We start from the raw sequence: 13766 nt of genomic DNA, 5'->3' as shown, positions 1-13766 counted from the left end.
GCTATGTGAACCCTTGATAATGTCATTGTGATGCCCTGAAAATAAAAAACAAAAACAGTGGGCATTACGGAAATGCTACCCGATCCTTACCTGGGTGTGCCGCTTGGCTCATTATCCTAATCAATCTTTCCACTAGCACTTGGTTGTAAGAAGTGCTGTCTTTTGCTGGCTTCAATGACAACTGGATTTTTTCCAATTTCTCGGGATTTATTCCTATCAACAAAAAGAAACTCAATATTATTATAAAGGGTTTTCTGTTTAACATCGGAAGTGGCAACGATCGCTTTTACTGTGTTAATCTAGTTGGCAAATAGTGTTCTTTAGTTTATTAAAGGACTCTAATATAATCCATCATGTAATAAATTGCACTATTTATCCCTGGCAAATATAGAAGAATCACAGCTCTACTTTGACAGCTTTAGAACACAGGACAGAAGTATAATAGGAGGTAACAATAACTCACAGTGCTGTCCAAACAGATACAATAACTGGCAAATTGGTCATGTAGATATAAATAGAGCATAATTTATAAATGATAAGCTTCAGACAGCTCATAAGACGTTGGGTAGTTGGAGCTAACATATCAACAAATATGTCGAAGGGTGATATTAGGAGCTGCCATGTGGTGCAACCACTTACCCCAGTTTCGGCCAGCAAACATAAGATCTAGCATCTGTGAGATTATAACCTATTTGCTATTTTAACCTTGAAGATTGAGAAAATTTGGACTAATGCTCAAATCCGATTTGCTTAAAGGAAGCCTGTCACTTTGTAAATGCAGTCCGATCTGTTGGCAGCAAGGTATACAAAACGAGAAGCTAAAGCACAATAATACATTGTTTTATTGGAAAAGATTCAGTAGAACTTGTATTTTATTAATGGATATCCTTTATGTTTGTATCAGTCAAGTGGGCGGTCGTACTAGTGACTGATCTCTATCTTTGCATGAACAGTCATACATGGAAGACTGTCAATCATTGAATAGAACCGCCCACTGGACTCCTGGATAAAAACACCAGAGATTTCAATAAAGATTATGCAAGTTGTACTGAAACTTTTCCCACAAAAGTATACATCAATCTGATCAGCTCCTGCTGCTCACAGATCAGACATACTTTTCAAAAAGACAGGCTCCCTTTAACATATAGAATGCTATTAATTCATAAGAAGACTTGTGATGTTCCAAGACTTACTGAAATTGTAAATGGAGGATCTAAGATCTCAACTCCATAATCGCCACGACATTCTTAAAGATCTGATATTGCGTGTCAAGTGCCATATTTTTCGACTATACGATGCTCCTTATCATAAGATACACCCCAGATTAAGACAGCATAAATAGGAAAAATACTTTTCTCGTTTTTTAAAAACTTCCCTGAATGTGTAAAGTGGAGGGGTCATAGCACTAATTTAAATGTAATGGGGTAGAATAGGAAAAGTAAAAAATCAATTGATAGTGTTTGTCTGCACTGTGTGTATTATACACATATAACAAGGCTACATGCACAGTTACACACTTACATAGACAGCTCCGCTACATGGACATTAAAGCTTACATACAAAGCTCTGCTACATGCATATGTACACTTACATACACAACTCTGCTACATGCACAATTTGCCCTTACATACACAAATGTGCTACATGGACATTTAAGCTTGCATATACAGATCTGCTACATGCACGTTTACACACACACACACACACACACACACACAATCAGATGGCACACACACACACACACACACACCTTGTACTTCCTGACCAGCATCGGAACGGAGGAGTTGAGCAGGTGATGGACTCTGGAGGTTATCTGAAGAGCTAACTGATCAGTTAGGTTAACTTCACATTTCCAGTAATCATCTGTTGGATCTATTCTAACAGAAATCCATTGCCAAAAAAGTTGTGCAAACACAACTTTGTCAGTTTTGAAAAAATACATTTTTGCAGGATCCGTTTCTTTTAACATGGAAGTCTATGGAAAACCTATCCATTAGCTGATTGCTATTTAGCCATTCCTTTTTCTTTCATGTGTAAAATAATCCATTTTTTGCCTACTGGATCAGTTTCAAATGGAAGATAAATAGCAATCCATTAACGGATCCAGGAAAAATCAATTTTCTCAAAACAGACAAAAAAGTTGTGCTTGCGAATCTTTTATGTCAACAGATTGCTGCTGGATCCGGATTGATAATTACTGGAATATAAACTTAGCCTAACATGATCTGAAAGGTCCTAGAATTACTTATGTGGCAGGTCCTTCAGCTGCTCCGCTCCCGTAGGGTCAGTCCTTCAGATTTCGGTAAGCTTCCTCTTCTGCTCTGCACCGATCCCATTGATCAGCATAGAGCAATAGGAGAGAAGACAGCTCTCTATGTGATTGTGGAGGACACGGTGTCCGTGTTCTCTTCCACCACAGGAACCTGCCACACTTTCTAGCAGGAGTTTTTCTTGTTAAAAAGTGCCTCTCATAGCCTGAAAAATATGGTAAGTGCTAAGCTGGACATAGGAGAATACTGTCATAAGAGAGGGGTGCTTCATGCCGAATTCAATGGAGTGGTGGAAGAGCTTGATGCAACAAAACCAAATTAGAGTAAGGCGGGAACCTGAGGCTGCAAGTTTATTGCATTGATGTGATTTCTGTGGGGAAGCTTTGGCTGTCATGATACACATAATGGGGCCTCTAAGTATCACAATTGCGGGGGAGGCGGGAGCCGGATGTCTCTAATTGAGGGGAGAGAAGGGGGTCTGGATGTGGCCACGACCCTGTTTCAGAGAAGAATGTGCCGCTCAAGGTAAGAAAGGTTGGGGATCACTGGTCTACAGGGTAAAGATTCTCCTTGGATCACTGGTCTACAGGGTAAACATTCTCCTTGTAAAAAGTGCCAAGTTAGCATAGGGAGAATTATAAGCCATGCAATGCTTCTCTGGGAAATTAAAGGCAAAAAATAGACTCTTCAGTGAAAAAGAGAACAGGAACCTATTGCCACTTATGGGATGTAGAAATTCTAAAAGTCAATAGTGGCCCAATGGGCGTCGCTGGTCTTGACCCGATGCCACCCTACTTCCTTCCTTATTGTGGAGAACACATCCTAGGTCATTCACACAGTGTCTTCTATTGTGCTCCTGCACACGTGCACTTCTTTTTGATCTGCCGAGGGCAGAGCGAAATGTTGTAATGCGCATGCGCGGGTGCTCTTCGGCCTTTCCTAGGCAGAGCAGAGAGAAATACTCTTCAGCAGGAGCGAGATGGAGAGGCTGTGTGGATGACGTAAGACGCGTCATCTACAAGTAGCAAGGAACAGAACGCCGACGGATCAAGACCAGCAACACCTATCATACAGGACTACCCCGTATGGGACTATAATAAAAGGTCTTTTTTATGTTATGCAGATCAGCCTTGGGACATAAAGACAGCATATAAAAGGGCATCAAGGTGGTGGCCATACTTTACATGGGGAAAACCTGGTGCTAGGTTCCCTTTAAAAGGCCTTCCTACATCACACAATATAAGAAGCCCAAACCAAAAATACTTCATTTACAGGTACAGTGCCATGTGAAAGTATTCGGCCCCTGCAGTTTAGTAATTTTCTTGGTGGAGGAACCGCTATTGATGAGCTGGATGATGCTGTTTCTCTTTTCTTGGGAAATCTTCTTCATGGCTGCTCCTTGATTTGAACCAGAGAGCTTTTGTTTGGGAATCGTCTTATTAACACACTGAGCTATTAGTGAATGTGAGAACAGGTTGTAATTTGTAGAATACAGGAAGAAAAATATTTTTCAAAACACCAGGAGCAAAACCGTAACAATGCAGTGACATGACAAGAATCTGCATAATTAATCATATGCTGAATAGTTGCAAGTCAAATTTATGTATAAAATAGCCAAGATGATTGTCTATGCAATGAAGGTCATCTCACTCTCAAAGCTAGATGGTGAAATAAGGAACCTGAAAGTCAACAGCTCAAAACATTACTCGTCACTGTATATTCAGTACATGTTTCAGGGTATTTGCCCCTCATCAGTGCAAAGCAATTTGCTTTCTGTGAGAACTTTTAATATGAACATTTTTTTTAATATTACATTTTCATTACTCAGTAAAATATGCATATTTTAGCCTAATCTTTTGGGCCTTGGTAGGACAATCCAAGAGAATAATTTGCATAACTACTGTACATGGAAGAAGAGGGGCCCAATCAATTATTATGGAGCTTGTTTGGGTTCTATTATATGTTTTTGGAAAGGAGGAAAAAAAACTAAGTTCTGCATGATGTGCTTTCCTCTGTCGTAAAAATTGACATATAATTGAGCAAAAAGACAGACCCCATAGTAATCAGGGGGGTCCCTCTGCTTCCATTTGCATTAGTTAAAAGGAAATGTGAACGTAGTCTAAAATACACACTTTTATCAACTCCACTTACCATTATTATGGGACATAGCATAAAGTAGACACAAGACAAATAAAGTATAGTAATCATCATCTGTGCACTCCAGGGTACTGTAAACCAGGTCCAAGAAGGGCCTGTGGAAAACACAAGATTTACAAATTCTCAGTAACAAGATGTTGAAATCAGGACATAAAAAAAAGAAGAAAAAATGATAAAAACAAACGCAATTTAGATTCACAGTATAAGCACTGGAATAAACATTGCAAGAAAATAAGCAATATGACCTCCTTATATCAGTGTGATATCACATACATTACATGCTTACAAAGATTACCATGATCATAGTTCTACTTTATTGGTAAAAGTTGTGTTTCTATGGAGTCTTCGCCTATACTTCCAGGAATGTACAAGTTATTGCTAGAGGAACAAAAATGAATTAAGTAGCACTATTTGTGAAACTCTAAGCTTCTAAAACAAAGAAAGTGAAGAAAGAGTATGTTTTATCAATATATAGTGGCAAGATAACATTTTCACAATTGGATGTTTTAGAAAAAATATGCGGATAACCTATAATGGTGCCCTTGATGTATCCTGTGTAACCGCCTATGCCCGACCCTATAGGGGTGCTTTAGTTGCGGTTTGTATTATAGGGAATCTGTGACCAGGTTTTTGCTATGTAAGCTGAAGTCAGCATGCTGTAGGGGTTAAGAAAGAAAAATCAACTATGCCTCTCTTATCAGGCTCCTTGTTGTTTACTTAAACTAAAGGCTTTATCACTTGGTTATTATCATTGCTAAGTCTGCTGGCTCTTGCACAGTAGTCTGGCACACCCCCTGCTATGATTGACACCTCACTGTCAATGTACAAGCTCTATAGAGAGCCTGGAATGGACGGGACAGCTCCCTGGGCTCAAGCTAAAAATTCTGAATATATCAGAACGGCTGCAGCCAGCAAACTAAGTGATACATCGTTGGATTCAGGATCTCCTTGTTTACATCATGCTGCTCTCAGATAAGGTAGCAAAAACCTGTTGACAGATTCGCTTTAATCCCACAGAAAGGGACGATTAGTGAACACTCTCAACTTATGGAAGGAGCATTTCCATACTTCTGACATTACGCCTTTCTTTGTCCAACAAGCAACAGTTGTGCAACTCTTATATGGAGAATGAATGAGAAAAACTCTGTGATGCAACTGTTGCCCAAGTTTTTCCTAGTTACTTCACTTATTCTAATGGAAGCAGGACGTTTTTGCATTGCCTGAGCTGTGCAATAGTTTTCCTTCAGGCTGGTATAGGGGTGACTGCTGACTTGCCTTCCTAGCACTTCTTGTTTCGGACAACCCCTGACTTAAAGTACCGTGGGATTCATCCAGGGAAGTCGCATCTGCCTTTTCTCCCCTTTCTGGCCCGTTTGCTGGCAGCTTTGGTGGACAGCTGCAAGCTCGATCCTCCTTATGGGCTCCCTCACTGCTGCTGATGCTCGGACTCTGTGTTGGTTGGTGTGGAACCTCTAGTCCCTCCACCTGCAGGATTTAGCAGACCACTAAATGGATGTCTGGCTCTAGGGACCTGTTCCCCGTGCGTGCTTCATTACCAGGAGTCCCCGTACTCAACTGCCTGTCCTTTCTCTTCTGCAGGAGTCTTTCAGGCTGACTGTGTGGCAATGTACTCCCCCGTCAGCGGCCAGTACACATGCAGGGACTGACTAGTGTGTTCGCTTTCCTGCGTCTGCACTTCAGACTCGGCTACCTCCAGCTCCTGTTCCCTTGACTGCCACTGCAACAACTCATTTCCAGCTTCTCCACCACACCACTAGCTGAGATGTGGAGGCCATGCCCCCTCCTGGGTCTGCCCAGGGGTCCACTCTAATGTGTGCGTGAGACCTGGTTACAATGTGTCTGTGTGTACACACCCTACTCAGCCTTTAGGATTACCTGTTTGCACTCACCCAGCATGGGTGCAGTACTCAGCGGTGCCTGACCAGGTCAGGGGCGCCACATTAGCTTCCCATGAGAATTCGTCTGAACAGTCGGGCCCCTGTTCTGCTCTGCCTTTATCTATACTGAGGTCGGCTGACGCAAGGTGAAGTTTTAATTTAATATTATAGACAGGATAGGATTGTCCTGATCAGCTACACCTTGTCATAGTGAGATGGCGTTTACATTTTTTTTTTTTATCAAAATACAGTCGTCCCCTGCTATACCGCGGTTCACTTATTGCGGCTTCACTATCAGAGGCAGGGGCAGTGGTGGAACAGGGCGATGCTGCAGGTGGTGCGGCGGGTGTCCCAAATGCTCACTGAGGGCGCTTGCAGGAGCATCCAGAAATTGTCGGCGGTGTAGGCTTCAAAGATATGGCGCCCAGAGTCGGCACGTGTGCAGCTTAAGCTATCGGCTCAAGGATGAACCGAAATCTCATCTGCGCCCACGCCACCTCCAGGCGCCATTTTCCTTAAGTCTGCTGCAGGGAATCAATGGGCCGGAGGCAGTGCATGCGCAGGTGTGGTCTCGAGCCGAGAGCTCAATTTGCGCACGCACTGACATCAGGCGCCATTATTTGAAACACGCACCGCTGACATTTTCAGGATGGCTCCTGCAGCGCACAGTCCACAGTTCGGAGCATTGTCCCAGTCATCATTCTCCACCACCCCCGGTAAGCTAGTTTCGGCTTATAAGACGCACCCCTCAAAAATGCATCTTATAGTCCGAAAAATATGGGTAAATAATAGAGCAAATATAACTCCGCTACTTCGCTGATTTTCACCTATTGTGGGAGTCTCTGGAACATAACTCCTGCGCTATGTGAGGGATCACTGTAGTGTTAACTAAGTATCCTATGTAATTTTCATGTACTATTACTATTTACATACTACAAGGTATATAGGTATATATAGGTTCATTTAGGTTTTTTCTTGGGTTTTGTCTGAAATGCCCAGTGTGAACGTGCTCTTACACACTGTACGTACAGCAGTTTGTGCTCAGACTAATTTTTTTGGTTTTGCAGCCTATAAACAGGCCTATACAAACAACCAATACTACAGCAGTTCGGTGCAACCTGTGTGCTGACTAGGGTGACCGCAAAAAATCGATGTCGGAATTTTGTCCGTCTGGACCCCACAAAACGATTCCCTTTTCCAGATATTGAGATAGCCAAAATTTGAGCTTGATCAAACGATGTTAACCCATGCCGCTCGTCGCTCAAAGTTTGAAAAAATCCAAATTTTTGGCCAAAAAGCTGACATATGGAGCCATAACGCCAGAACGGTAAATAATAAAAACACGCTTAATATCTCAAAAGAAAGCTAATGTTGTTCTTCCAAATTTATATTTTATACTTAATTGTTGTTATTTTAAGTCAAACTGAGTTACAAACAGCTTTTAGCCTAAAGACCGTGACCTGGTACCACTAGGAGCATACTTCGTATATTTTGTTATTAAGTGATAAATTTTGTGTTTTTTGGTATATTTTTGAGTTTAAAGTAGAAATATAACAAAAAAACAAGTAATACTGACAAGTGTAATGACATTTTTTATTTTAAAATATAAAAATGAGGTATATAATACAAACAAAACAGACACAGAAAAGATACAGACGTAGTACCTACATGAGTTGATCATTTTACATAGTTATCTAATCTATTCTAGAGCTTTTGTTAAAGAAAAGCCCGGACGCCTGCCCTGAAGGGGCTCAAGGGAGGGCAACATGACTGAGGAGGGATGCTAGGCCGGAGGGTTAGCAAGGGGTTAAGGTGTAGGGCATTTTTGTGCGGGAAAAGTGGGAGGTGGAGTTATAAGGACAGTGGGGCCATGTAATTGGTCAGCGTGTTGTCAGTGGTAAGTGAGTATATATAGGGCAAGATATGTGGTGGGAGGTCATTCACTACCTGGAAGACGTCCGGAATTGTCCCGCCCACCCGCCCATTTTCAAGAATTCTGGAGATCGACATGGAGAGACGAAGAGGATTGACCTTGTCGCAGCAGTCGGCGGAAAGGAGGGGGGTATTTGAAGTCGGTGGATTGCACAAAGAGCGGGGGGGAACCCAGTGCAGGAGCGGGTTACCCCTGGTGGTGCAATGGTATAGTTGGTGGGTCCCTGCTGTGCTCGGTCACAGCGGGACATGTTAACGTGGGACCCTGCTGTGCTGGGTCACAGCAGGGCATGTTAATGTGCTGGGTGTCCTCGAGCCGGTGTGGTGCGGCTGAGGGCACATGGTGGAGCAACACTCGGCTGGGTGTCCTCGAGCCGGTGTGGTGCGGCTGAGGGCACATGGTGGAGCTGGTGTTGCAATCATGTACAACGGGACTCTTCACTTACCCCCCCTCCTTTGTTTGTGGTATATTTATGAATAAAATGTTATTGATTATTTTGGTGATAATAAACGAGGCTGCTGTGGCCTTTTACATCCAACGTCACGCAGTCTGTGTCTTATTTTGGTTGAGAAGCGGTAAAAAGGTGGATAGCTGGTTTGGGTCAGTACGGTAAGATAGGGCCAACAGTCAGACTTTCCTAAGTCAAGTAGTTTTTGAAATGTCAGAATATAATGCTCGGCATTTGCTTACAACTTGCAGGACATATTGCTTTTGTTCTTCATCTTTTGTCAGAAGGTCGTTAAAGTCGGTTATTAATTTAACACCACACTCAGCTTTATCATTAACTACTTTTAATGTTTTGACAATTTTCAATCCTTCTTGGAAGTCATTATTTTGAGGCCAGGTGTTTGGATTTTGTCTTAGGAAATCTGTTTTTATATTAAATCGGTCAAAGAATGTAAATGTTTCTTTGGTAAGTAAATTTACCAATCCTCCATCAACTACCTCTTTTAATTTTTCTTTCCTAACTTTTGGATTTACAACCTTAGCGTGCTCTGATGGTTCATCTGTGCTACTGAGCAATTTATTAGCCATTAACGACTTTTCATCGTCTGTAATGGTGGGATCAAAAAACGATAATCCCACCAACTCTGCATTCAAATACCACAAATGGTTCGAAAATTTGGTCAGGGCTATTTCTGCAATGTCGTTGTCACATTCTTTATAGTCTAACAGACTATGCAAAATACCTAAATCTTGCTTTGGCGCAAGATGAGCTTTTGGAGCATTGAACCAAGCTTTACAATAAATTTTAACTAGGAAAACAGAAATGGCATGCACAGAACTTTCTTCTTCTTTAGAAATCTTAAATTGACCACGAAAAAGGAACATTTTTAAGCAGTAAATAGCCTTTGCCATCCACCTAGCGTGATGAATGGCTCCTGGAGTTCTAAAACCCACAGCATTGCAGTCTAGTGAACCAACAAATACGAGAACCAACTGCAACAGCTCCTTGTAGTCATCTCTGGGGTGGCTCTCAGTTAATTTGGTCTCGAATTCAGCAGTAACATTTGCAATTACTTCTGGAGTTAGCTGCTTTTGTATTAGATTGTCACTGATACCTGTGTCGTATTTTCCTTTGTCTATCTTGGGCCACGCAGTGAGGAATCTTTTGAAAATGACTGGATGAGGTCCAGTGGCTGATCCCATTTTTGTGTCGAACAGAAATTACATGCACCCTGTGTGTAACATATACATTTTGAAGAACAACATTAGCTTTCTTTTGAGATATTAAGCGTGTTTTTAATATCTACTGTTCTGGAGTTATGGCTCCATATGTCAGCTTTTTGATATGTCAGCTTTTTGGCCAAAAATTTTGATTTTTTCAAACTTTGAGCAACGAGCAGCACGGGTTAACGTCATTTGATCGGGCTCAAATTTTGGCTCTCTCAATATCTGGAAAGGGGAATCGTTTTGTGGGGTCCAGACGAACAAGATTCCGACATTTCCCCCCCCCCCCTCCCTATGAGATCCGGTCACCCTAGTGCTGACAGTGGTTTACCGTGTCCTTACCTGCTCTCACCGGCCTGCGCCCCAGCGGCAGCCGCACTTTTCTCCTCATCGGTCGTGTTTTCCTCCTGAACATGCAGCATGGGCTTTTCTGCAGCTTTTGATCTTTCCATGATCACCATTTCTATTTCTAGAAAATACAATAAGGAGTCATCAAGTTTTCTCTCTACAGTCTACATCATTTTCTTTTTTTCATTCGTAAGAACTAATCCTGTAAATAACAAATTTTAGGACCAATTTTGGCATGAAAGAAGCACAAGTATTAGGCTGCGGTCGCATGACCGTAGATCCGAGAGAATTTGATCGATTATGCAAATGATCAACTCTGATACAAGCAAGTGTCAGCTTAGTGTGATCGCATGAAAATTGCAGCACAAGTGAGGAGAAGATGGAGAAAAAAAAAAAAAAGGTCTCCATCTTTTCCATTTTGTGAGTTTGCAGAAATCGGATGTCATTTGAGTGAGGTCCGGTGATTTCCACGTACCCATAGACATGAATCTAGCAGTGCTCAGAACACTGGGCTGTATATAAATCACCCACACCCGATTGGTAGCTTCCGGTGTACATTGTACATGGTTAGCAAGCTGCCAATCAGTGGAGGGGGTGTAGTTAGACTACACAGTACAGACTACACAGACTAGCTGCACTGGCTGGCATGCAACTCCTTGTCCTCTGGTGATAATCTCCTGCTGTTAAAACAGTGATTGTATTGAACCTGCAGTCAGCTGCTGAGTAAGTAATACATCGCTGGAATCTGGCTCCCAGAAATAAATAGCAAAAACCTTTAGTCAAATTCCCTTTAAAAGCTGTCATATTTAGGTATTCTCCCAAAGCATTTCTCCATATATCTTCAAAATATAGTGCTATATGAGGGTACCATGTGGTAGCACAAAGTAGGTCGTACTCATGGGAGTTGTATGGCTTTGTCCTCGCTTCATACTACACCAAGACATACAGTATTTGTTGATGTGCTTAGCGCCAATCTAACTAACTTCAAAAGAATCATCTAATAAAGGCTTCAGAAAGTTCATAAGTTAGTTAGCTTAAAGTGTATTTATTTAGACAAAACAAGACACAATGCCAGCAGAACGCTCGTCCGTGTTAACATAATGTTGTGGAAGAGAAGGAATCAGCCGATTGAATTTCAACAGTCAAGTCTTTTGTTCGGCGGGGAGACAAGTGTTTGCCAGAAGCCCTCAGCTGGCCAAGCGTTCCTGTGTATGGGGGGAGTCAGAGGGCATAGCTGTTGGCCGAACAATCAATTGGCAGATAGCCATCTAATCAGTATAACCATTTTTAGATTCTCCTTAAATAACATAATGCAGCCACTGATCTGTTATGCTTGTCACCAGACGTGTCACTTCCTGCATGGCAGTCATATCAGTCTAACTACACAAAGCGCTCACTACGGGCTCATCCAGATGACCGCTTCGTTTGTCCTGGTCAGTTCCTTTTTTTTTTTTTTCACATACCCTAGGAACAAGAAAAGCCCTGGGTATAGGGCCACTGTTGAACTACATGTACCGTAATGGTGTCCCCATTGCCTAAACCAAGATGTTGCCAAGTAATGTCCTCAGAGTGAAGGATATGAGATCCAGTGATAGTTTCAGTCTTAGTTTGTTAATCCAGGTTCTATGAATTACAGCATAGTTTCCATTTAATGGTCAGAATACTTCAGAAGAATTACTGGCAGCAGATCTGAATGTAGAGTTGTGAACTGCAAGATTACAGACACCATGCCAGGAAGGGTAATTAAATATTGTTCATAGCACTAAGAAGCTTACGCTATGAACCCGGTGACTATTGTAAGATAACCGCTGGACACATGGAGGGGAGATATTTATCACAGATGTGGTTATCCTCTATGATGTAAGCCTGGAAGCAATCTCCAGTAGTATAGTACTGAGAGGGTTAATAGGGCCACATTTATGAACAGGACAGAAAGCTGGGCGGGACTGGCTGCTTACATATCCCTACCACGGGGAGTGGTATGGTGGACACTTTAGGTCATTAGATTCATTATATTCATTAGATGGATTCATTAGATGTCTGTGTGTGGAGGTAACGAGTACTGTGTGAAGCCTCCATGAACTTGTTTGCTGACCTCACATTGTAGTGCCTTTGCTAGGACTGTGTATTTTGTTGTCCTGCAAAGAAAGGACATTTGTTTTCTATGTGTACGCCTCGCTTGATGGAATCCTAATAAAGCAGGGTGGATGTTATGTTTAAAAGGAACCTGTCAGGTGCAATATGCACCCAGGACCATGAGTAGTTCTGGGTACATATTGCTAATCCCTACCTAACAGTCCCAGGCTATAGTAGCACACAAAGAGATCCTTAGAAAAAGTATATCTAAAAGATCCTTTATGATATGCTATTGAGTGCAGGAACTAGTTGCAAGGGTGTTAGTTCCTGTACTCATTCCGTCCTCTTAGCATGCCCACAGGTGCATGCTAGCATATGCTAGCAATGCAGCATCACCCAGCGGTGACGCGCATACCTGTGTCCGCTGTCACCGCTGATTTGAATGCCCGGCACTTCTGGTCATGCGCACTAGACCTCCCTGAAGCCAGGACTTATATATCCTGCTTCATACTGTGCATGACCGAGAGTGCTGGGCATTCAGATCAGCGGTGACAGGTATGCCATCACCGCTGGTGATGCTGCATTGAATGACATGCTAAGAGGGCAGAATGAGCACAGAAACAAACGCCCTTGTGACTACTCCCTGCGCTGATTAGCATATCATAAAAGATCTTTAGAAATACTTTTTCTAAAGATCTCTTTATCTATGCTACTATAGCCTGGGACTTTTAGGTAGGGATTAGAAATATGCATCCAGAACGGCTTGTGGGTCTGTGCAAAGTGTATGACAATTAAGCAAATTCCATGCGCACGTTGCGTTTTGAAACACAGCGTTATGGATGCCAAATTTTTGACAAAATCGATGCCTTCTAAAAAGCAACATGTCACTTTTGTGTGTTTTGGATGTTTTTCCATCCAGAACGCATCCATTCTGCATTCAAAATGTATTCAAAATGCATCAAAAATGCAGTGTTTTGGCTTCGCTTTGAAACGCACATGCAGTGACAAAACGCTGCAGAATATTTGTCACGGCAGAACGCAACTTGCGCACACTCTTAAAGTCGCTTCCTGTACCTGGCACAAACACTGTCAAGTGAGCCGTGTTCCTACACTAGATTACTTCTATTATCAACCTGCTCTATGCTTTGCTGTCATCAGACTGAAGATGATTTTCAGACGATCCTTATCCGGGGCAGTGATGCTCAACACATATTCTGCTGAATTTGCCATTTCCTTTCCTTGTCCTCTAATATTAATTTCAGATGTACTGTTGCAATGGAAAAGCAGAAAAAAAATATTAAATGTTGTGCTTCTGCCCATTTATTACTATATACTATTAATAAGTAGCATCATATTACATTTCTGAAACAAATTTTCAATTTGTAAAATTCTGAATTTCTGTCTGGGTCATGG

The 13766-nt window shown here is 42.0% G+C and overlaps 1 protein-coding gene across 6 annotated transcripts in view; it reads right to left on the bottom strand.

The window, feature by feature from the left end:
* CLEC16A (C-type lectin domain containing 16A) overlaps positions 1 to 13766 on the bottom strand; it is a 429136-nt gene that overhangs the window by 269831 nt on the left and 145539 nt on the right. For all 6 annotated transcript variants that reach the window (XM_075317924.1, XM_075317919.1, XM_075317920.1 and 3 more), the window contains exons 11-13: positions 10272 to 10398; positions 4422 to 4522; positions 91 to 213 (exon numbers count right to left, since the gene is read on the bottom strand). In XM_075317924.1, coding sequence (XP_075174039.1) covers positions 91 to 213; positions 4422 to 4522; positions 10272 to 10398 — 351 coding nt within the window. The remainder of the gene's footprint in view (positions 1 to 90; positions 214 to 4421; positions 4523 to 10271; positions 10399 to 13766) is intronic.

This window comes from Anomaloglossus baeobatrachus, chromosome 7, assembly GCF_048569485.1.
Source record: "Anomaloglossus baeobatrachus isolate aAnoBae1 chromosome 7, aAnoBae1.hap1, whole genome shotgun sequence".
Classification (NCBI taxonomy): Eukaryota; Metazoa; Chordata; class Amphibia; order Anura; family Aromobatidae; genus Anomaloglossus; species Anomaloglossus baeobatrachus.
The sequence above is the reverse complement of the archived record's forward strand: the minus strand, read 5'-3'. Positions and strand labels throughout refer to the sequence as shown.